The sequence below is a fragment of the Heptranchias perlo genome, chromosome 21, assembly GCF_035084215.1.
Source record: "Heptranchias perlo isolate sHepPer1 chromosome 21, sHepPer1.hap1, whole genome shotgun sequence".
Taxonomy (NCBI): domain Eukaryota; kingdom Metazoa; phylum Chordata; class Chondrichthyes; order Hexanchiformes; family Hexanchidae; genus Heptranchias; species Heptranchias perlo.
Window position 1 is genome coordinate 49,202,009 of NC_090345.1, and position 25,645 is coordinate 49,227,653.

Below are 25,645 nucleotides of genomic sequence, written 5' to 3' on the forward strand. Positions count from 1 at the left end.
CGCTGGATACAGGCATCCAGTTTGAAAAACAACCCTCTACAACCACCCTCTGTCTTCTGTCGTCAATCCAATTTTGTATCCAATTGGCTACCTCACCTTGGATCCCATGAGATTTAACCTTATGTAACAACCTACCATGCGGTACCTTGTCAAATGCTTTGCTGAAGTCCATGTAGACCACGTCTACTGCACAGCCCTCATCTATCTTCTTGGTTACCCCTTCAAAAAACTCAATCAAATTCGTGAGACATGATTTTCCTCTCACAAAACCATGCTGACTGTTCCTAATTAGTCCCTGCCTCTCCAAATGCCTGTAGATCCTATCCCTCAGAATACCCTCTAACAACTTACCCACTACAGATGTCAGGCTCACTGGTCTGTAGTTCCCAGGCTTTTCCCTGCCGCCCTTCTTAAACAAAGGCACAACATTTGCTACCCTCCAATCTTCAGGCACCTCACCTGTAGCGGTGGATGATTCAAATATCTCTGCTAGGGGACCCGCAATTTCCTCCCTAACCTCCCATAACGTCCTGGGATACATTTCATCAGGTCCCGGAGATTTATCTACCTTGATGCGCGTTAAGACTTCCAGCACCTCCCTCTCTGTTGCCGTGTGTTATTGCTGCCAATCTCGACTTCCTTCCCTTTCTGCTGCAGAGAAATAGGCCATCTAACCCCAGACTACAAATGACAGCAGTGAGGGAGAATCCTGGACCCTGCACAATCTCCCTCCTGCCCACCACTGCTACATTGACCCCAGGGACCACTGTGGACTGGTGGCTGTATCCCTGGGGTAGTAACAGAAGGCTTGCTAAAGCCCCTTTTGGAGTAAGAGGGCCAAATAGTGGGCACCCCTCCCTCTCCTCTAGCCTCAAAAAGATACCTTGTTTAGGTCTTGGTTCAATCTGAGACTGAAACTAAAATTCTTCCTCACTTTTTCAGGGCACTTCTACCCCTTTATCTAGTGTCCTGCTGCATCTTCCTGGCTGTAGCAGGCTCCCTCTTACTGATGGGGATCCCACTAGGAGTCTGCCATGTATAGATAAACAGTCCTGACTCAGAAAAAACAGCCAAAAAAAACAGCCATGGACAAGAGGTAAGGGACAGTGTAAGACATAAGGAAAGGGCATACAAAAAGGCAAAAAATAACACAGATCCTGGCAAATGGGAAAGAGACAAAGATCAAGATAGGGTCACAAAACAGATAGTAAGAGCTACAAAAAGAGAGTATGAAAAGAAACTTGCAAGGGATATCAAAACCAATACGAAGAACTTTTATAGTTATATTAGGAAAAAGAGGATGGTCAGGACCAGTGTTGGCCCCTTAAAAACTGAAAGTGGGGATATTGGCATTGACAATGGGGAAATGGTGAACATGTTGGATAATTACTTTGCGTCAGTTTTTACAGTAGAAAAAGAGGATAGCATGCCGGAAATCCCAAGAAAACTAATATTGAATCGTGGACAGGGACTCAATAAAATTACCATAAGTAAAACAACAGTAATGAAGAAAATAATAGCACTAAAGAGTGACAAATCCCCAGGACCAGATGGTTTCCATCCCAGGGTTTTAAAGGAAGTAGGTGAGCACATTGCAGATGCCCTAACTATAATCTTTCAAAGTTCTCTAGATTCAGGAACCGTCCCTCTATTGGAATATTGTACATGTTACTCCGCTTTTTAAGAAAGGAGAGAGAGGGAAACCAGGGAATTATAGACCAGTTAGCCTAACATCTGTTGTGGGGAAAATGCTGGAGTCTATTAATTAAGGATAGGGTGACTGAACACCTCGAAAATTTTCAGTTAATCAGAGAGAGCCAGCATGGATTTGTGAAAGGTAGATCGTGCCTGACAAACCTGATTGAATTTTTTGAAGAGGTGACTAAACTAGTGGACAGGGGAATGTCAATGGGTGTTATTTATATGGACTCCCAGAAGGCATTTGATAAAGCCCCACATAAGAGACTGTTAGCTAAGATAGAAGCCCATGGAATCGAGGGAAAAGTACGGACTTGGTTAGGAACTTGGCTGAGCGAAAGGCCACAGAGAGTAGGGATGATGGGTAGGTACTCACATTGGCAGGATGTGACTAGTGGAGTCCCGCAGGGATCTGTCTTGCGGCCTCAATTATTCACAATATTTATTAACGATTTAGATGAAGGCATAGAAAGTCTCATATATAAGTTTGCCGATAACACAAAGATTGGTGGCATTGTAAGCAGTGTAGATAGAGTTATACAGCACGGATAGAGGCCCTTCGGCCCATCATGAAAACATAAAATTACAAAGGGATATTGATAGATTAGGTGAATGGCCAAAACTGTGGCAAATGGAATTCAATGTAGACAAATGTGAGGTCATCCACTTTGGACCAAAAAAGGATAGAACAGAGTACTTTCTAAATGGTAAAAAGTTAAAAACAGTGGATGTCCAAAGGGACTTAGGGGTTCAGCTACATAGATCATTGAAGTGCCATAAACAGGTGCAGAAAATAATCAATAAGACTAATGGAATGCTGGCCTTTATATCAAGAGGACTAGAGTACAAGGGGGCAGAAGTTATGCTGCAGCTATACAAAACCCTGGTTAGACCGCACCTGGAGTACTGTGAGCAGTTCTGGGCACCGCACCTTCGGAAGGACATACTGGCCTTGGAGGGAGTACAGCGTAGGTTTACTAGAATGATACCTGGACTTCAAGGGTTAAGTTACGAGGAGAGATTACACAAATTGGGGTTGTATTCTCTAGAGTTTCGAAGGTTAAGGGGTGATCTGATCGAAGTTTATAAGATATTAAGGGGAACAGATAGGATGGATAGAGAGAAACTATTTCCGCTGGTTGGGGATTCTAGGACTAGGGGGCAAAGTCTAAAAATTAGAGCCAGACCTTTCAGGAGTGAGATTAGAAAACACTTCTACACATAAAGAGTGGTAGAAGTTTGGAACTCTCTTCCGCAAACGGCAATTGATGCTAGCTCAATTGCTAATTTTAAATCTGAGATAGATAGCTTTTTGGCAACCAAAGGTATTAAGGTATATAGCCCAAAGGCAGGTATATGGAATTAGATCACAGATCAGCCATGATCTTATCAAATGGCGGAGTGGGCTCGAGGGGCTGAATGGCCTACTCCTGTTCCTATGTTCCTATGTAAATGTGTTGGGGTCATGGCACGCTCAGCACATGGGTAGAAGTCTCAGTCTGACCCTCTTGCAGCAGCACACCTGTCCCAGTGGGAAATCCAGGCCTAGATATTTTAAATGTAAAAGTACATCACAAAGCCAACAACTGGTGGTTGTATGGAGAGTCTTTGGTACAATGAGGAAGAGAGAAAGAAGTTGGGGTTTCAGCACACGCTGAATCGGGAATAATGTAGTTTCTGAAGGAGTTATGGTTAGGCTGCTGAGCCAAGAGGCATCCATGACATAACATGGGAGTATGGGTATCATTAATCCAGCATCGTCAGCTAGAGTGGTTGATGACGGTGTAGCGCAGGCTTATGGGCTTCCCCATTCACCTAAAGGTCAGTGTGAATTCGAACAAGTAGGAAGTACCCACAGTAATAAGGATAGCAGGTCGAGGGTTATCCACAGTAGTGAGATGGAGAGCAGATAGTGACTTAGCTGCAGTAGTGAGATGGACTGCTGATAGAATGTTAACCACAACAGTGAGAGGGACAACACGTTGAGAAAATTCCCTTCCAATGAGAATTGCCTTTGGATCTCAAAGCATTCCATTCTACAACTTTGTTAATTGGTACTTACAGTTGTAAAAACAAAAGCGAAGTTAATTATCACGCTTGCAGTAGTCATTGTATCCAATCCAGCACCAACCGCCATGGCCAGGGATGTAGCTGCAAATGATGTCAGTAGCAGAGTAAGCATGAAGAAGAAGAAATTGGCAGGAATCCTCTGATAACCTATAGAAAGAAAAATGTTTCTATATTATTCTTTAGTTGGGTACACAATTAAGCTTGCATGTCTTTCTCATTTTACTTGGTTTTGTTTTGTATATTCAACATTATAAATTTCACTCTTTGAGAAACCAAAGCAGGACATCATCAAGCTGTAAAAGGGAAAAAAATGAAGGAGGTAAATCTGAAATTAGTGAATAGGGGACCTTAATAGTTACATATTAACTAGTTACTCCCTGGAATTATTCACTACGGGAGACACTAATAGCATGACGCTTATTACAGGAGATTCTAAAACTAAACATAATGATTTTGTTATCACTTGTTATCACTGAGGCAGGCTTAAAGGGCTCAAAAGCAATAAATCCACAGGGACATAAATTATGCCCTTGATTTTAACCCCCCAGCCTTCCCCGATCTCTGATCGCTCATACGGAATCCCCAGCCCTCCCCGATTCTTAACGCGATTGTTGAGGGAATCCCCAGCCCACTGACTGCTGAGGACCGTTCCACGAGTCCCTAGCTGCAGCCTTCTGCGGCCAAGTTCCCGCTCTAGCCCGCTGGTCAGGTGGTGAATCTGGCCAGGTGTCGGACGGGAGTCAGGGAAGTTTTATTTAAATGAGGCCCTGTCGATCCACGTCCCCGACCTGTCCGGGTGCATGCCCACGGCCGGGCTCGCGCGCACCCCCCCACCCCCCTGTAAAAATCAAGGCCTATATACCTGAAAGTGAAACCTGGAACAAAATCTACAAACTGTTGATAGTCACCATGAGTGTGTCAGTGAATACAGGGGAGGCCCTACTGGACTGGAAACAAGTAGGAAATAAAACAAACCCGAGTAAATAGAGAAGCATAAGCAACTAGCAAGGCCTCCATGTACATGGACGACGTCGCCGTCTTTTGCTCGGATCAGCTGTCGGTCCGCAGATTGATGAGCATCTGCAACCAGTTCAAACTGGCCTCGGGGGCCAGGGTAAATCGTAGCAAGAGCGAGGCCATGTTCTTTGGGAACTGGACCGACCGATCCTTTGTCCCCTTCACCGTCAGGTCGGATTACCTGAAGGTGCTGGGAATCTGGTTCGGGGGGGCCGGGGCGTGCACCAAAAACTGGGAGGAGCGTATTTCCAAGGTTAAGCAGAAACTGGGACTGTGGGATCGACGATCCCTCTCGATCGTGGGCAAGAACCTGGTCATCAGGTGCGAGGTGCTCTCGGCGTTGCTGTACGTGGCGCAGGTCTGGCCCATACCTCGCTCCTGCGCCGCGACAGTCACCCGAGCCATCTTCCGCTTTGTCTGGAGATCAAAAATGGACCGTGTCCGCAGGGTCACGATGTACAAATCTCCAGAGAAAGGGGGGAAAGGCGTGCCCAACGCGGCCCTCATCCTGATGGCCACCTTTGTGTGCGGCTGCATCAAGCTGTGCATAGACCCTTGGTACGCAAACACAAAGTGTCACTACGTGCTGAGGTTCTACCTGTCCCCGGTGTTGAGAAGGATGGGCCTGGCCACGCTGCCACGGAACGCTCCGTCCAGTTGGACCGTTCCGCCCCACCTGTCCTTCGTCGAAAAGTTTGTGCAGAAAAACACCTTTGACCACAAGGCGATCAGCAAGTGGTCCGCACGTAACGTCCTCAAGATCCTGCGGGACAAGGAGATGGTGGATCCTGTCGGTTGGTTCCCCGAGCAGACTGTCAATGTCATTTGGCAGAACGCCTCATCGCCAGAGCTTTCAAACAAGCACCAAGACCTAGCTTGGCTGGTGGTGAGAAGGGCCCTTCCCGTCAGATCCTTCATGTACTCCCGGACTCTCAGCGCCACCGCGCGCTGTCCCAGAGGAGGCTGCGGTGGAGACGAGACCGTCACCCATCTCCTTCTGGAATGTGCCTTTGCAAAGAAGGTCTGGAGAGCGATGCAATGGTATCTGTCCAAGTTCGTCCCGAGCAGTTCCATAACACAGGATTCTGTGCTCTATGGGCTGCTCCCGGGGACGCACACTGAGACGGACATCAGCTGCTGCTGGAAGACCATCAACTTGGTGAAAGACGCCCTTTGGTCTGCCCGAAACTTGCTGGTCTTCCAGTACAAGGAGCTGTCCTCGACCGAGTGTTGCAGACTGGCACATTCCAAAGTCCAGGACTACGTGCTGAGGGACGCACTGAGGATGGGTGCAGCCGCCGCAAAGGCTCTATGGAGAAAGGCAACCGTTTAGAGCCTTCCCGCCATTGTATACCGAGGGGCTGCAATCAGGGAAAAACCCCCTCTGGCAGAATGTAAAATTCAAAATTGATGTAATGTACCTGCAATAAATCTGCAATGAATCTGTAATGAATCACCTGTATTGATTGTGATGCAATGAGGTACCCTAGAGTGTCATGAACTGTAATGATGTCCAATGTGTTTCATTGAACTGTACTTGATGTAACTTGCAAATTGCATAATCGATATTGTGTATGTTTGGAATGTAATATGACAACTGTATTGTATGAACTGCTGCAAATTTTATGAATAAAGTATATTTTTTGAAAAAAAAATTAGCAAAATAATCATCATGATCACTGGAAACAAAGTTACCAAAATTAATATAATCTAGTAATTGGCACCCAACATGGTTTCAGAAGGGGCATATTCTGCATCACCAATGACCTTATTTTTGTGGAATTAACATTGGAGCAGGCTACCATTTAGTATACCTAGGGTTCCAGAAACGTTTGGATAAAGTTGAAGATGAAAAGCTGCCACAAAAGCTTATCCTAGGTTAAACTGGGAGATGGATAAGGAAAATGCTAAAAAAGGGAAGTAGTGTTGGGACTCCTGTTTCTGATCTACCTAAATGCCTGGATTCAGAAACCTAGGGGGGAATTTTAACCACCCCCCCCACCCCAGCCCAAATGAGGGCAGCAACATACCCCCCGGGACCCTATTTCACTTGCCGCAGGATTGGATTTTAACTTGCTGTTTTCGCAGGCATGGGGTTACCCGCCAGAAGGCAGCAGGGTCCTGCTTTAAATATGCAGATCAGACCCTGATGATGTAATCGGGGCCCAACTGCAATTTTGGATTGATCCTGAGCAGGCGAGCAGTGGTGCCTTTCCTGACAGGTCACACCTGCTGGGAGCTGCATCAAACATCAGAAGAGGCCCGGCGAGATAAGTTGATTTAAATCTGTTTAGGTTTCCTTGTGGGGCCAGGAGGAGCAGGAGTGTGGAACTGGAGTGCTCCTCCAGGCTCCACAAGGAAACCTTGGGCCCCTTCCCCGGGCTTCCCTCTGAGATCACTGGCCGATCCCCGATCATAGGAACATAGGAATATAGGAACAGGAGTAGGCCATTCAGCCCCTCGAGCATGCTCTGCCATTTGATAAGATCATGGCTGATCAGTGATCTAACTCCATATACCTGCCTTTGGCTCATATCCCTTAATACCATTGGTTGCCAAAAAGCTATCTATCTCAGATTTAAATTTAGCAATTGAGCTAGCGTCAATTGCCGTTTGCGGAAGAGAGTTCCAAACTTCTACCACCCTTTGTGTGTAGAAGCGTTTTCGAAATCTCACTCCTGAAAGGTCTGACTCTAATTTTTAGACTGTGGCCCCTAGTCCTAGAATCCCCAACCAGCGGAAATAGTTTCTCTCTATCCACCCTATCAGTTTCCCTTAATATCTTATAAACTTCGATCAGATCACCCCTTAACCTTCGAAACTCTAGAGAATACAACCCCAATTTGTGTAATCTCTCCTCGTAACTTAACTTGAAGTCCGGGAATCATTTTAGTAAACCTACACTGCACTCCCTCCAAGGCCAATATGTCCTTCCGAAGGTGCGGCACCCAGAACTGCTCACAGTACTCCAGGTGCGGTCTAACCAGGGTTTTGTATAGCTGCAGCATAACTTCTGCCCCCTTGTACTCTAGTCCTCGAGATATAAAGGCCAGCATTCCATTAGCCTTATTGATTATTTTCTGCATCTGTTCATGACACTTCAATGATCTATGTACTTGAACCCCTAAGTCCCTTTGGACATCCACTGTTTTTAACTTTTTACCATTTAGAAAGTACCCTGTTCTATCCTTTTTTGATCCAAAGTGGATGACCTCACATTTGCCTACACTGGAATCCATTTGCCACAGTTTTGGCCATTCACCTAATCTATCAATATCCCTTTGTAATTTTATGTTTTCATCTGCACAATGCCACCAATCTTTGTGTCATCGGCAAACTTAGATATGAGACTTTCTATGCCTTCATCTAAGTCGTTAATAAATATTGTGAATAATTGAGGCCGCAAGACAGATCCCTGCGGGACTCCACTAGTCACATCCTGGCAATACCTACCCATTATCCTGACTCTCTGTCGCCATTCGCTCAGCCAACATCCTAACCAAGTCTGTACTTTTCCCTCGATTCCATGGGCTTCTATCTTAGCTAACAGTCTCTTATGTGGGGCTTTATCAAATGCCTTCTGGGAGTCCATATAAATAACACCCATTGACATTCCCCTGTCCACTAGTTTAGTCACCTCTTCAAAAAATTCAATCAGGTTTGTCAGGCACGACCTACCTTTCACAAATCCATGCTGGCTCTCTCTGATTAACTGAAAATTCTCGAGGTTTTCAGTCACCCTATCCTTAATAATAGACTCCAGCATTTTCCCCACAGCACATGTTAGGCTAACTAGTCTATAATTCCCCGGTTTCCCTCTCTCTCCTTTCTTAAAAAGCAGAGTGACATGTGCAATTTTCCAATCCAGAGGGACAGTTCCTGAATCTTGAGAACTTTGAAAGATTATAGTTAGGGCATCTACAATGTGCTCACCTACTTCCTTTAAAACCCTGGGATGGAAACCATCTGGTCCTGGGGATTTGTCACTCTTTAGTGCTATTATTTTCTTCATTACTGTTGTTTTACTTATGGTAATTTTATTGAGTCCCTGTCCACGATTCAATATTAGTTTTCTTGGGATTTCCGGCATGCTATCCTCTTTTTCTACTGTAAAAACTGACGCAAAGTAATCGTTCAACATGTTCACCATTTCCCCATTGTCAATAACAATATCCCCACTTTCAGTTTTTAAGGGGCCAACACTGCTCCTGACCACCCTCTTTTTCCTAATATAACTATAAAAGTTCTTCGTATTGGTTTTGATATCCCTTGCAAGTTACTTTTCATACTCTCTTTTTGTAGCTCTTACTATCTGTTTTGTGACCCTTTGTTGATTTTTGTATCTTTCCCATTCCATAGGATCTGTGCCATTTTTTGCCTTTTTGTATGCCCTTTCCTTATGTCTTATACTGTCCCTTACCTCTTTAGTTGTCCATGGCTGTTTTTTTTGGCAAGCAGAGTTCTTGCCCCTCAGGGGTATAAATCGATTCTGTATCACGTTAAATGTTTCTTTAAACATTTGCCACTGATAATCAGTCGTTTTACCCATTAACAAATTTGCCCAGTTTACTGTGGACAGCCTCTGTCTCATCCCATTGAAGTTGGCCTTACCCAAGTCTAGAATCTTAGCAGCTTATTCACTATTTTCCCTTTCAAACACTACCTTGAACTCGATCATGTTAATGATCGCTATTGGATAGATGTTCACATACAGTCAAGCTGTTAACTAAATCTGGTTCATTACTCATTACTAAATCTAGTATGGCTTGCCCCCTAGGACATACTGCTGTAGAAAACTATCCTGGACACACTCAAGAAATTCACTACCTTTCTGACAGTTGCTAGTCTGCTTTCCCCAATCTATGTGAAGGTTAAAGTCCCCCATTAAGACCACTATGCCTTTGTTATACGATTGTCTAATCTCTGCATTTATACAATCTAGCACTTCAGAGCTGCTGCCAGGGGTCCTATACACAACTCCCACAATAGTCTTATATCCTTTCCTATTTCTCAATTCAACCCATAAGGTCTCTGTTGGCTGCTTAACCCTCATTATATCCTCCTTTATCATTGAAGTGATTTAATCTCTAATCACTAAGGCTACTCCTCCCCCTCTTCCATTTTCCCTATCTCTCCTGTAGACCTTATAACCTGGTATATTTAGTTCCCAATCCTGACCATCCTGCAGCCATGTCTCAGTAATAGCTATCATGTCACACCCTCCAATTTGAATTTGTGCCTGTAGTTCATTTAATTTATTCCTTATACTCCATGCATTTGTATATAGAACTCTTAGTCTGACCTTCAACTTTGATGCTGGGTTAATCGCTTTACACTTTCTAGTTTTCACTTTATCTGTAGTGCCTAAAGTACACTTTCTTTCTGCTGCTCTACGCTTTTCCCTTTCACTTGTTCATGAACAACTGTTTGTACTATTTGTATTGTAAATTTCCCCAGGGTTCTCCCCTCTCTTGCTTCTCTCAATTTTATTCTCTTCTGACTCCCCGCTCAGGTTCCCATTCCCCTGCCACTCTAGTTTAAACCCTCCCCAACAGCAGTAGCAAACCCCCCTGCAGGATATTAGTCCCGGATCTGTTGAGGTGCAACCAGTCCAGCTTGTACAGGTCCCACCTTCCCCAGAATCGGTCCCAATTCCTCAGGAATCTAAATCCCTCCCTCCAGCGCCAACCCTCCAGCCACGCATTCATCTGATCTATTCTCCTATTCCTATACTCACTAGCACGTGGCACTGGGAGTAATCCTGAGATTACTACCCTTGAGGTCCTGCTTTTTAATTTATTTCCTAACTCCTTATATTCTGCTTGCAGGACCTCATCTCTCTTTTTACCTATGTCGTTGGTACCGATATGGACCACGACCTCTGGCTGTTCACCCTCCCCCTTCAGAATGTCCTGCAGCCGCTCGATGACATCCATGACCCTGGCACCAGGGATCAACCAAGCTTAGTGCTGGGGTCTGTTCCTGCACTGAGTTAAAATGTAAAAAGGATCTGTGAGTGATAGTATTGAATTATGAAGAAAGGCTAGAAAAAATTATGTTGATTTTGAGTTTTGGGTGACCGATTGGCATAGCATGCTGGCCGGTCGCCCACACTAAAATCTAAGAATGCCAGCGATTTTGGGCCTTATTAACATCAGGTCAGTAAGCTGCGGGATACTAAACCCCGCAGTTTGCCAAATTGAGACCTATCAATATCAGTGCCCAGACCGGCAGAAAGGTGGTTTTTAGGGGGTCACAATTGAGGAGGGGGTTACAGAGCAGCACTGGCCCAGATTATTTACGTAGAGCTCGGAGGAGCATTGCAATTTTTACTAGCCTTTCTTCAGAATTCAATCCTCTGACACTGGGGATCAGTCTTGCTGTACTTTTCTGCTCTACTTCCAGGGCAAGGATGCTTTCCTTGTGCTTTGGTAATGGGAACTGAATACGATATTCAAGTTGCAGCATTACCAGAGCACTACTCGGCTTCAGTTTATTGGCTCAGACTTACACATTACTGATTTGGCAATATAGGTCAGCATTCTATTTGCTTATTTGATTCCTAGCCTGCAATGGCTGAGCATGATCAAAATCTACTGCCACTCCTTTTTACATTTTAACTCAGTGCAGGAACAGTCCCCAGCAGTAAGGTAGGTTGATCGGAGGTTAGCCGGCGATCCCGGGGAAGGGGCCCAATGACCGTGGAAATGATCAGAGCGTACACCGTGCATGCTTCAACCATTTCAAACCCAAAATTGCAATCAGGGTCCTAGAAGCCCGATTTGCATATTTAATTGGGCCTACCACGTGAAACAGCCAGGCACTTCGGGTGCCCAGAGGTCCCTTTAAAAATGGCACTGTCCACAATGTCAGGGTTAATGGTTCAGAAAGGCTACCTACCCCATTTTGAGGCCATTACTGGCCTATTAACGCCAGGCATCATGGATGCAAGTTAAAATTGATCCATTGGACTCTTTAGCCTTGAAAGCAGGTGAATGAGAGGGATGGAGAAGATTAATCCTAAGCATTATTTCATATTAAACATGACTACAGGATAAAGGGACATAGGTATAAAGTTGTAAAAGGCAACTTCAGGACGAATGTCAGGAAGCACTTCTTCACACAAAGAGTGATTACTACCTGGAATGGTCTTTGGGTAAGGGAGTGGAAACGAAAAATCTGGTAACATTCAAGATACTGTATTAAGGGGATCATAAGTTTTCATGGAAGGATGAGTTGGATGTGTCAAATAGTCTTATTCATCTGTGCATATGTTCATGCTGAAAATTTTAGGAGGAAGAAAACACTGGTAAAGTAAGAAATTTCACAGTTTTGAAATTCAGAGAAAGAATAATTTAAAATAGGGGACAGTGCAATTAGTCTTGATTTAACACATGTAATGTTGAGGGAAGTGAGATTTTTTTGGATGGAGTACATTGGAGCTTACAAGGAATGAGAATAAAGCTAAGGAACATAGTGGTATTGATGAAAAATGGAAAGACAAGAAAAATTGTGATGGAGAGAATGAGATTGCAGGCTAAAGATGTAAGAGGAATTGCCGAATCACATGACAAGCTTTCTTCTAAATGCTGTCCAGTTGTGAAAGACACGTTGGATAAGCCTCTCCAGATATTGGAGCAGGGTTCAACTCTTGGGCTTTATAGAAAGTTGAGAGTTGTAGAGCAGAAAAATATTTGGAAGAAACAAGGAAGCCAAGGTGACTGAACACCTCAAAAATTTTTAGTTAATCAGAGAGAGCCAGCATGGATTTGTGAAAGGTAGGTCGTGCCTGACAAACCTGATTGAATTTTTTGAAGAGGTGACTAAAGTAGTTGTCAGGGGAATGTCAATGGATGTTATTTATATGGACTTCCAGAAGGCATTTGATAAAGTCCCACATAAGAGACTGTTAGCTAAGATAGAAATCCGTGGAATCGAGGGAAAAGTACGGACTTGGTTAGGAAGTTGGCTGAGCGAATGGCGACAGAGTAGGGATAATGGGTAGGTACTCACATTGGCAGGATGTGACTTGTGGAGTACCGCAGGGATCTGTCTTGGGGCCTCAATTATTCACAGTATTTATTAACAACTTAGATGAAGGCATAGAAAGTCTCATATCTGAGTTTGCCGATGACACAAAGATTGGTGGCATTGTAAGCAGTGTAGATGAAAATATAAAATTACAAAGAGATATTGATAGATTAGGTGAATGGGCAAAACTGTGGCAAATGGAATTCAATGTAGGCAAATGTGAGGTCATCCACTTAGGACCAAAAAAGGATAGAACAGGATACTTTCTAAATGGTAAAAAGTTACAAACAGTGGATGTCCAAAGGGACTTAGGGGTTCAGGTACATAGATCATTGAAGTCATAGAGTCATAGAGTTATACAGCACGGATAGAGGTCCTTCGGCCCATCGTGTCCGCGCCGGCCATCAAGCCCAGTGTCATGAACAGGTGCAGAAAATAATCAATAAGGCTAATGGAATGCTGGCCTTTATATCTCGAGGACTAGAGTACAAGGGGGCAGAAGTTATGCTGCAGCTATACAAAACCCTGGTTAGACCGCACCTGGAGTACTGTGAGCAGTTCTGGGCACCGCACCTTCGGAAGGACATATTGGCCTTGGAGGGAGTGCAGTGTAGGTTTACTAGAATGATTCCCGGACTTCAAGGGTTAAGTTACGAGGAGAGATTACACAAATTGAGGTTGTATTCTTTAGAGTTTTGAAGGTTAAGGGGTGATCTGATTGAAGTTTATAAGATATTAAGGGAAACTGATAGGGTGGATAGAGAGAAACTATTTCCGCTGGTTGGGGATTCTAGGAGTAGGGGCCACAGTCTAAAAATTAGAGTCAGACCTTTCAGGAGTGAGATTAGAAAACGCTTCTACACACAAAGGGTGGTAGAAGTTTGGAACTCTCTTCCGCAAACGACAATTGATGCTAGCTCAATTGCTAATTTTAAATCTGAGATAAATAGCTTTTTGGCAACCAAAGGTATTAAGGGATATGGGCCAAAAGCAGGTATGTGGAGTTAGATCACAGATCAGCCATGATCTTATCAAATGGCGGAGCAGGCTCGAGGGGCTGAATGGCCTACTCATGTTCCTATGTTCTTGAAAACAGCTTTCGCTGGGAGGAGATGTGAGAGTTCTGTTTGAGGTCAGAGGAGATAGTGAGGCCAAAAATGTCAATAGATGAAGGAGGACTAAGGTTGCAGCCATCAAAGATAAGAGGTGGGAACTGCTAGCTAGACTTGTGAGAGGCATGAAGAAACTAAAAGAAACAAGGAGCTAGATTCTCATCCTGTCGGTGGTTTAGTGGCAGAGTGGGAATACCGCCCGCCCATGTGAATAAGCTGTTATCCTGCTGCAGTTTTCTCCAGGGGCCTTGATTAAGCATGCAGAGCAGGTATGGAATAGTAATTCTGCTCCTGTTGGGGTTATTGCTGCTGGGAGGCAGGGAAATTCAGTTCTTGTTAAAGGGGCATATCCGTTTTCCAGCAACTGACATTGCCAGATGTCTCAAGCAGTAGCTGCCTCAGGGGGGCAGCAGGAGCATTGGTTTCCAGGTTTTCTTATGCATCTGTGCAGGTGTTGCTGGCTGAAGTAGAGGCCACAAGAGCAAGTCTGCTGAACACTGAGAGCAGGAAGCCCCATAAGCGAGTGGTACAGGATGTATAGAGGGAGGTGACAGAGGCAGTTAATAATACTTGCACCACCCCAAGAACTGCAAAACAGTGCAGGAAGAAATTCAGTAACCTCACAAAGGTAGCAAAGTAAGTCTAGGCACCAGTGTCAATACACATTCTCTACCATTCATAACTGCCTTCACTCACCTCCTTAACTGTTATACTCTTGCTCTCTCAGCACCTAGGCATCAGGGAAACTCATTAATGCCAAAGGAAAGTGCTCAAGCACTAACAACAACAAATCTGTCAACCCACATGGCCGACACTCCAGTGCAGTACTGAGGGAGTGCTGTTCTGTCAGAGGTGGAGTCTTTCAGATGAGACGTTAACCCAAGGCCCCGTCTGCCCTCACAGCTGGACGTAGAAGATCCCATGGCATTATTCGAAGATTAGTAGGGGAGTTTTCCCCGGTATCCAGGATAATATTTATCCCTCAACCAACATCACTAAAATCAGATTATCTAGTCATTATCACATTGCTGTTTGTGGGGCCTTACTATGCAAATTGACTTCTGCGTTTCCTACATTACAACAGTAACTACATTTCAAAAGTATTTAATTGTCTGTAAAGCACTTTGGGATGTCCTGAGGTTGTGAAAGGCCTTATATTAAATGTAAGTCTTTCATGTAGGGTACAAGGAACTACTGCTGATCTTCAAGGACACTTAATTTAAAGGGACAATGCACCTGCTCCTCTCATCATCATGTTGTGATCATGCTTTCCTCTTTAAGGAATTGTTGCTGAGTGTATGGGCATTGCTATACTTTGAGAAAGCACATGAAGCTGAGACTATGGGAGGAATTTTAATCCCCCAGGACTGGCGGGAGAGGGGCGGGGGAGGTGGGGGAAGTTAAAATTTCAAAAATTGGAAACCCGACCCTAACATGCCCGCTTCCAGTTTTAATGGAGGCGGGTTGGAAGACGAGTGACTAACCTGCTCTCCAGAGGCGGGTCCTTCATTTAAATATTTTAATGAGGCTGCGTGCCTCAAATTTTAGAATCATAGAATCATAGAAAGGTTACAGCACGGAAGGAGGCCATTTGGCCCATCGAGTCCACGCCGGCTCTATGCAAGAGCAATCCAGCTAGTCCCACTCCCCTTCCCTATCCCCGTCGCCCTACAAATTTTTTCCTTTCAAGTACTTATCCAGTTCCCTTTTGAAGGCCATGATTGAATCTGCCTCCATCACCCCCTCGGGCAGTGAATTCCAAATCCTAACCACTCATGGTGTAAAAAAGATTTTCCTCATGTCACCTTTGCTTCTTTTGCCAATCACCTTAAATCTATGTACTCTGGTTCTTGACACTTCTGCCAATGGGAACAGATTCTCTCTATCTACTCTGTCTAGACCCTTCATGATTTTGAAATCCTCTATCAAATCTCCTCACAACCGTCTCTGTTCCAGGGAGAACAACCCCAGCTTTTCCAGTCTATTCACGTAACTAAAGCCCCTCATCCCTGGAATCATTCTAGTAAATCTCTTCTGCACCCGCTCTAAGGCCTTCACATCTTACCTAAAGTGCGGTGCCCAGAACTGGACACAATACTCCAGTTTTGGCCAAACCTGTGTTTTATAAAGGTTCATCATGACTTCCATACTTTTGTACTTTATGTCTCTATTTATAGCAGAGTTTTAGTTTTAACAACTGTCGACCGGGTTTCCCAGGAATCAGCAAACCCGGCAGCTGGAAGGAGGTGAGAATGGCCGCATCCAGCGGGTAAGTGCCTTTCCAGCAATGCATGTGGGCCAGGAGGAGCAGGAGTGCTTCCCCCGGCCCACCAAGCAAACCTGCTTCCCTCCCCGAAGTCAGCCGATCCCCCCTCCCTCCCCCCTCACGATCCGATCTTCCCCCACCCCCAACCAATGATCTCCCTCCCATCCCCACAGCCTTTCCAATCTCACTCCCCAGCCTCCATTCTCCGCCCCCCCACCCCTGGCTTTTCCAATCTCCCCCCAACCTCTGATCTCCCCCCGACCTCTGATCTCCCCAATGCCTCCGATCTCCCCGCACTCCCCCACCCTGGCCTTTCAAATTTCTCCCCCCGACCTCCACAATCTCTCCCTCCCTCCTCTCCGCTCTGCCCCCTGGCTGCGGCCTGCCAGCGCAGGTCTTCTGGCACAGCAGCCAGCCAGCCTCTCAATCTGGCTCGCTGCTGGCTGGGAAATGGAGAATAAAAAAATTAAATGGGCAGGACATCTGGGTTATCCACATTTCTGGGTTTCCCGGCTGCTATGAGCCCCCCCACATCAAGCCACCCCTTCCCCCAAGCTTCCTCCCCACCTCCCCGTAAATATCGGGCCCTATATATGATGGGCTTTTACCAACCTTCAGCTGCCACCTTATTTTCAACCTTGCCATCTATGTGCATAGCTAAATGTGTTTCATAAATTCAACGAGGCCACACTTGATGCATGGACTGGAGAATCGGATACAGATACTACTCGCAGTTGTTAAAATGAATGATAATTTTACACACAAGCTAAAAGATGTTTGTATGTTTTATATTTACCAACCATCCAATAGGTTATGCATGAAAATATAATGGCAGACAGACTTCGTATGGGCAATAAATCCCCTACTATTGTTGCTAAGAAGTATGCTGAAATCCTGTAATATCCACTGATGTATTCATGACTAGGAAAGGAAAGAATTCTATTAGTAAAATAACAAGCAGTTATTTACTGAGATTATAAAGATTTGCTGTAGTTGTTTCTTTTATCATTATTAAAGCTGCACATAGTTAACACCACATATTTAGGCCACTATTTAAAGTTGGCTTTGCACAACTTTTAGCGATTACACTTTTTTTTTCCAAATTGGTGCTTTCATTACCCTTCTTCTGGTTTACAGTAACACACAAGAGTCTTTATGCAAATTAAACAATCAAAGCAACACGTTATTCCCACTATCACTACCAGTTTCAAGATTTACTGTATAAATCGCCCATGAATAGAAGGAGCCAAACTCAGGGACAGGAAGAAAACATTTTTATGATTTGGGTCTTGCTGCTGGACAAAGAACTGTCCATCCCATTTATACAGAGAGCAAGGGGAGCAGGATATTGGCAGGGTTTTCCTCAGAAAATATTAGCCAAGATAACAGGGTTAATCCCAATCTATGTGCTATATTTTCTTCTTTTTCATAGAAAGCGATTTTCAAAATCTTGAAGATCATCCATCAAAATAATGGACCTGAATAACCTTGGACTCAACAGTTCATACAGCTTGCAAGTTGGTGCAACATGCCCGGCAGGGACAGGAATCCCGGAGGGACCCAGAAACATCAGGGCCATGATTTTAGCACGGCGGTGGGAAGTCAATGAGTGGGTGGATTTGCGTGTGGGGAACCCGGAAGCAAAGTGAGAACTTTTAAATCTGCGATCGTATCTCGATTTCAGTTAATTACCTTTGCTTCCGGGTTTCGCGTCTCCAAGTTGCGACCCGAATGACGCGTTTTAAAGCACCCACTTAAGTTTCAGCATCAACTAACCTTCACTTTCAGTGCACTTCCTCACCTCCCCATTTGTGCACCTACCACTGCCACTCACCTCAATCCTGATGCAATGTGATGCATCTGTCTGATAGCCATCCTCTGATGCATCTGTTTCATTGTCAGCTTCACCCAAAGCAATGCATTCATCGGGTGAATAGGTCACCTTCAGTCACTCACAGGGCTGTTTTTTCTCCCCTTGTAGGACGAGAACACAGAATGTAAGGGAGAGGAGCAGAACTGGAGGTGGACCACCACAAATAGTCCAGCTGACAGATGCAGAAGAGGAGACCATGGAGATCAGTCGCGCCATTGCATGCCTATCCGTCAGAGATGGAGAGACTGGGAACCCACAGATGGCTGGTGACAGAACTTTTTAACATCTTTCACACACGTGATGAATTGGTTTTATCAATGATTGAACTGTTGCAGACCTCAGTATGGTCAGTGGAAAGATTGTTAATATCCTGGTGAATAATTAATATCAGCTTTTGTTGTCTTCCAGGGCCTTCACGCCTTCAATAGGAAGGAGCCGCAATGAAACATACGAACGTACGAATTAAGAGCAGGAGTAGGCCATTCGGCCCCTCGAGCCTGCTCTGCCATTTGATAAGATCATGGCTGATCTGATTAGAAAGAAATCAATTCCACAGGGGATCTCATTCCTTCTGAGGGTGCACCGTCACATGATATGCAGCCATGCACCAGCGCAGATACTGGTACTTCGGTGGGTCATGTTAGACAGTTGGGTTGTCACCTAGTGATTCACCACTCACAAGTGTGCTCGAGCAGAAACTGATGGCAGGGGCAGTTTTGGAGAGTCCATGTCGGGGAGCGCATTCCTCTCCAAGCTCTGCTCAGCTGGACACAGATGCCGAACCCATGGGCCATCATTGAGAATGAGAATGATAGAGGTACAGCTGCACCTTTGCGAGGTACTGGAAACGTGCCACATACACTCTCCACACTAGTAGAAAGGATGGAGAAGACCAACTCCATCACTAGGGGATTGGTGGCACAGGCAAGTCTGCAATGGAGAGAATGATAGCCTCCATCGAACTTCAGGAATGGCTCTCAAATCAGTCCATTCAGGTATGACAACGGCCGTGCAGACTCTGGATGCCAACATGTCTGCCACATTAAACAGGCAGACAGATACTTTAGCCGTGGCTTTAGAACACAGCACATTTGCTCACTAAGCTGCTGGTCAGCAGTGTGGTGGGAGTGATGTTGCGCTGGCCTGGGATAGAGATGATGGCAAAAGGGGACATGGAAGTGGGGACCCCACTCAAAGCGCTTCCACGTCTCACCCATTGCCCCCTCCTCAAACAGTACCCGCAACGCTGCCTCCTCTCTTGAAGGCCAAGTCTGCATAGGTGTAGGTGGGGCAGTCTTTGCTGGGGCCCTCACAGGCTCCAAAACCCAGAGGTCGTAGGCTGAGTGCATCTCTGCAGTCAGTGCAGGGATCTGAACAGCCTGCCCCTACCTCTGCTGAAGCCACAGGGGATGCACCATGTAGAAGCGGTAGAAAGAGAAAGGCTAAGCAATTGTAATTCATCAAGAGTATGCACAAGGGTGTTTGACGAGCTGAGGGAATCCCTGGCATCACGGGCAGCAATATGCGGCACTGCTCTGGCGATGGGTTCCCCATCTTCATTTTCCTCCTCCTCATCCTCTTCTTCAATGTTGCCACCAGATGAGGATGCTTCATGAGCGCATTTGACCTCCTCGACCTGTAACCCTCTCTGCTGTGCTATGTTGTGCAGGACGTAGCACACCACGATTATTCTGCGCACCCTCGCTGGCGAGTACTGAAGGGTTCCCCCACATCTATCTGGGCAACTGAAACACATCTTCAACATTCCTATGGCTTGCTCAAAGACACCTGGAGGTCATGTGGCTCTGGTTGTACCGTTACTGTGCCTCGTTGATGGAGTTTCTCACAGGTGTCATGAGCCACGTTTGCAGGAGGTATCCCTTGTCTCCAAGGAGCCAGTCTTTAAGTCTGTCTTGTGTGTGGAAGAGGTCTGGGACGTCGAACTCGCGCAAAATGAATGAATCATGACAGCTTCCAGGGAATCTGGCACACACCTACAGAAATCTCTTCTGGTGGTTGCACACCATCTGTGCATTGATGGAATGATATCCCTTTCAGTTTATGAACAGTCCTGGCTCATGTTGAGATCCTCGGATTGCTATGTGTGTGCACTTAATTGCGCCCTGCACTCGTGGGAACCCAACCAGAAAGTTGGAACCCACTGCCCTCTTGGTCTGGCTGATGTCATCGCAGGGGAAGATGACGTAGTCGGATGCCCTGGCAAACCGGCCACCTGTGTCCTATCATATACACTTATGTGCAGACGACTGAGACACCATGGAGATATCACCAGTGGGGCTCTGGAAGGATCTGCAGGCGAAGAAATTGAGAGCAGTGGTGACTTTAACTGCGACGAGCAATGCGTGGCCACCAGGTCCAGCCGAGAGCGGCTCTTCATAAAGGAGCCTGCAGATGCCTGCCAACTCTATCTCAGCTTGCATAGACACTGCTCCTCAGAGAGGTCCGGGAAGCTCAGATTCTGCCTGTACACCCACTCACATGGGTAGTGCTCCTGCGATCTCGGCCCCTCCGTTGGTCCCCTCTCTGCTCTTCTCCAGGTCCTTGTTGCACACCTCTGTCTTGTGCACCTGCAGATCCCAGGACTGTACGACATTACTACCTCCAGGATGATGATGTGCCTTCTCCTCAGATGTACTGTGGAATACATCCATTACATCCCCCATCCAGATCTTAGAGTCATAGAGTCATAGAGTTATACAGCACGGAGAGAGGCCCTTCGACCCATCGTGTCCGCGCCGGCCATCAGCCCTGTCTACTCTAATCCCATATTCCAGCATTTGGTCCGTAGCCTTGTATGCTATGGCATTTCAAGTGCTCATCCAAATGCTTCTTGAATGTTGTGAGGGTTCCTGCCTCCACAACCCTTTCAGGCAGTGAGTTCCAGACTCCAACCACCCTCTGGGTGAAAAAGTTCTTTCTCAAATCCCCTCTAAACCTCCCGCCTTTTACCTTGAATCTATGTCCCCTTGTTATAGAACCCTCAACGAAGGGAAAAATCTTGTCAGTTTGAGGGGCTCCAAAATGCAGGTAAATTTGTCTGATCACAAGAATTCTCAGTCTAAACACAAAGAACTCCCAGCCAAAAGTTTGTCTGAGAGAACTGAGTGTCCAACTGCAATACCTCACCATTTATTGAGATGTGTCAATCACTGGTTTAAAGGGCCAAACGAGCTTCACTTCAGCTCGCCTCCATTTCAATGGCATGTTTCAGGAGCCACGGGAGACATGCTCAGAACTAGTTAAATACGTTTCTGTTGTAGAATCCACAAGAAATAAATTATCTAAAGTGTTTCAACTACCTGAATTGGCCCTTTAAATATCGGCCTGCCGGCTTTAAGCGGTGACAGGACTTCTGGAAGTCTGTTGTGTGCACGCATCCGAACGCGCCTGAGTTAAACCTGGCAGTGGGCATGTTGGAGTCCGAATATGCTCCCGCTCCAAAAATTAACTATTTTTGCTGCCCACCTGCCCCCAATCCATCAGTTCTTGGGGGTTAAAATTACTCCCCAGGACTCCACCTAGAATCCTAGCAGCAGCCAATCTCTGAAGGGGTCTGGGTGGCCAGAACATCCATCTGCCCCAAACAAAGGTCATGAAGTCAGAGGAAGTGGGGAAGAGGGGTGGGATTTCCCACAGTAGGAGGGTAATTTTAACCCCAAAGAATGGGTGGGTCGGAGGCAGATGGGAGGTTAAAGTAGCAGCATTTTGAAGCGCGAGCACAACCTGGCTCCAACGCGCCCACTTCCGGGTTTAACCCAGGGGCATTTGGATGTGCAACACATCCAAACCCTGGAAGTCCCATTCCCACTTAATGCCAGCGAGCGGTTTGTCAAAGGGGCAATTTACCTCATTGAAATAGTGGAGGTACTTAATTTTTTCTGGCTTCTAAGTCTGAAATGAATTTAACCTCACCTGCACAGGTTACCCATAGCTTCTCAATCTTGCCAGTGAAACGGAGGCAAGATTCATGCAGAAGTTAATTTGGCCTTTAAACCTGTGAGTGACACATCGCAATAAAAGCTCAAGCTGCAGCTGGTCTCTCAGTTGTCTCAGGCAAATCTTTGGCTGAGAGTTCAACTAGTGTTGAGACTGAGAGTTCTTTGTTGAGACTGAGAGTTCTTTGTTGAGACAGCTTTGTGACAGCTTTGGAGCCTCTCAAACTGACAAGATCAGGATGGGGGGTGCAATGGATGTATTCGAGAGGACATCTGAGGAGGAGGAAAATGAACATCCACATCAGCCACGTCGTGCTGAGTTGGGATCTGCAGGTACACAAGACAGAGGTGCGCCTCTCCGAAGAGCAGTGCCTACGCAGGCTCATATTGAGTCAGCAGGTAGTTGCAGACATCTGCAACCTCCTTGAGGAATAGCAGCTCCCCACTGGACCTGGTGGCCACGCATTGCCCGTCGCAGTAAAAGTAACGACTGCCCTCAATTTCTTCGCCTCTTGAGTCCTTTCAGGGTGCCACCGGTGACATCTCCAGGGTGTCTCAATCGTCTGCACATAAGTGTATAAAACAGGTGACAGATGGGTTGTTTGCCAGGACGTCCAATTACATTAACTTCCCCCACGATGTCATCAGCCAGAATGAGCAGGCAGTCGGTTTCGCCTCTTTGGCTGGCTTCCCACAGGTGCAGGGAGCAATTGACTGCACACACGCGGCAATCCGAAGCCCCACCACCTGAGCCAGGAGTCTTCATAAACCAAAAGGGCCATCACTCCATCAATGCACAGTTGATGTGCGACCACCAGAAGAGACTTCTGCAGGTGTGCACCAGATTCCCTGGCACCTGTCATGATTCCTTCATTTTGCACGAGTCCAACATTCCATACCTTTTCCAGACAGGAGACAGACTTAATGGCTGGCTTGTTGATGACAAGGGATACCCCCTGCAAACATGACTCACGACACCTGTGAGGAACCCCGCCAACAAGGCGCAACAGCGATACGACCAGAGCCACATGGCCACCAGGTGTGTCATAGAGCCCTAGGCAAAGTGAAGAAGCGCTTCAGGTGCCTGGATAGGTTTCAAGAGCCCTTTGGTATTCACCAGCAAGGGTGTCCAGAATAATCGTGGTGTGCTGTGTCCTGCACAACATAGCGCAGCAGAGAGGGTTACAGGTGGAGGAGAATGAAGGCGCTCATGAAGCATCCTCATCTGGCGGCAACATTGAAGAAGAGGGTGAGGAGGACAAAGATGAGGTAAAGGATGAGGAGGAGGAAAATGAAGATGGGGCATTCATCACCAGACCATCCATGCATATTGCTGCCCGTGATGCCAGGGATGCTCTCATATCTCACAGGTTCTCATAATGAGAGTTGCAAAATAAAGAATTTGAGATACCCAAGCCACCTGTCACGACCACCACAACCACTACCAACCTCACCCCACCTCCCTTTGCACAGATCAGTCCTTCAACCGCACATACACCCATTGCACATTCGCCCAATGTGTAACATCATGTATTGGCATTCATGATGAAGCAAACAAAAGGGCAGCGTGACACTCGGGACACAATAATGGGCAAGACGTGATAGCGGTGATAATCAATACATGTAACGTGGCAATACAAAAAAAAGGAGAATGAAAAACATAATATTTCTTCAAACACTCTTGTGCAAAACCTTGGTGAACTACAATTGCTTTAACATACGTTTTCTACCACTTCTACATGGTGCATCCCCCGTAGCTTCAGATCCCTGCCCTGACTGCTGAGATGATTTTGGCCTACGACCTCTGGGTTTTGGAGCCCGTGAGGGCCCTGCCAAAGATTGATCCACCTACAACTGTGACTCGTCCATCGGGACAGGAGGCAGCATTGAGGTGGGGGAATGGGTGAGACGTGGGAGTGCTTTGAGTGGAGTTCCCACTTCCATGTCCCTTCTCGCCATCATCCCTCTCCCAGGCCAGTGCTACATCACTCCCACCACTCTGCTGGAGAGCACCTTGGTGCAGAACTGTGATGCCTTGTAAGGCCATGGGATAAGGTATCTGTCATCCTGTTTAAGGCTGCAGACATGTTGGCATCCAAAGTCTGCATGGCCGTGGCCATGGCCTCCATAGACTCATTTGAGAGCCATGCTCACAATGAGGTGGCTACTCTCTCCATTGCTGACATTCTCGCACTTACCTGCAACAACAATCCATTAATGTTGGAATTGGACTCCATCCGTCCTCTCCGCTATTGTGGAGAGTGTGTGTACCTCGCAAAGGTGCAGCTGTACCTCAATCATTCTCATTCTCAATGATGGCCCATGGGTTCAGCATCTGTATCCAGCTGAGCAGAGCTTGGAGAGGAGTGCGCCCCACGACACGGACTCTCCACAGCTGCCCCTGCCCTAGTATCTGTCTGTTCTCACTTGTGAGTGGTGAATCACCAGGCGACAACCCAACTAACTGTCTAACATGACCCACCGAAGTGCCAGTATCTGCGCTGGTGCATGACAGTATGACCTGTGACGGTGCACTCTCGGAAGGAATGAGGTCCTCTGAGGAATCAATGTCTTCCATCTCACCATATTCTTCTTGAGCGTTTGAAGGCCCTGGAAGACAAAAGTAAGCAATATTAATTATTCATCGGCAAAGTGACAATCTTTCAAATCATCATACTAAGGTTTGTCAGAGTTCAGTGATTGGAATCATAAAATCATAGAAAGTTACAGCACAGATTCGGCCTATCGTGTCTGTGCTGGCTGAAAAAGAGCTATCCAGCTTAATCCCACTTTTCAGCACTTGGTCCATAGCCTGTAGGTAACGGCATTTCAAGTGCACATCCAAGTGCTTTTTAAATGAGTGGAAAGTTTCTGCCTCTACCACCCTTTCAGGCAGTGAGTTCCAGACCCCCACCACCCTCTGGGTAAAAAGATTTCTCCTCAGCTCCCCTCTAATCCTTCTACCAATTACTTTAAATCTATGTCCTCTGGTCACTGACACCTCTGCAAAGGGAAATAGGTCCTCCCTAGCCACTCTATCTAGTCCAGTCATAATTTTATATACCTCAATTAAATCTCCCCTCAGCCTCCTTTGTCTCAGCCTATCCAATCTTTTCTCATAGCTAAAATTCTCCAGCCCTGGCAATATCCTCGTAAATCTCCTCTGTACCCTCTCGAGTGCAATCACATCTTCCTGCGGTCTACAGCTTTCCTCCTCACTATCAACCACACAGCCAATTTTTGTATCATCTGCAAACTTCTTGATCAAGCCCCCCCCCCCACATTCAAGTCCAAATCATTAATATGTACCACAAAAAGCAAGGGACCTAGTACTGAGCCTTGCAGAACCCCACTGGAAACAGCCTTCCAGTCACAAAAACACCCGTCAACCATTTGCTTCCTGCCACTGAGCCAATCTTGGATCCAACTAGCCACTTTCACTTAGTTCCCATGGGCTTTTACTTTTTTGACCAGTCTGCCATGTGGGTCCTTGTCAAAAGCCTTGCTAAAATCCATGTACACTACATCAAATGCTTACCCTCATCAACCCTCTTTGTTACCTCCTCAAAAAATTCAATCAAGTTAGTCAGACACGACTTTTCCTTAACAAATCCATGCTGAC

At 46.1% G+C, this 25,645-nt stretch overlaps 1 protein-coding gene across 1 annotated transcript in view; it reads right to left on the bottom strand.

Annotated features, from left to right (window-relative positions):
- LOC137340253 (broad substrate specificity ATP-binding cassette transporter ABCG2-like) overlaps positions 1-25,645 on the bottom strand; it is a 192,241-nt gene that overhangs the window by 17,688 nt on the left and 148,908 nt on the right. The window contains exons 11-12 of the mRNA XM_068002671.1: positions 16,991-17,115; positions 3,761-3,915 (exon numbers count right to left, since the gene is read on the bottom strand). Coding sequence (XP_067858772.1) covers positions 3,761-3,915; positions 16,991-17,115 — 280 coding nt within the window. The remainder of the gene's footprint in view (positions 1-3,760; positions 3,916-16,990; positions 17,116-25,645) is intronic.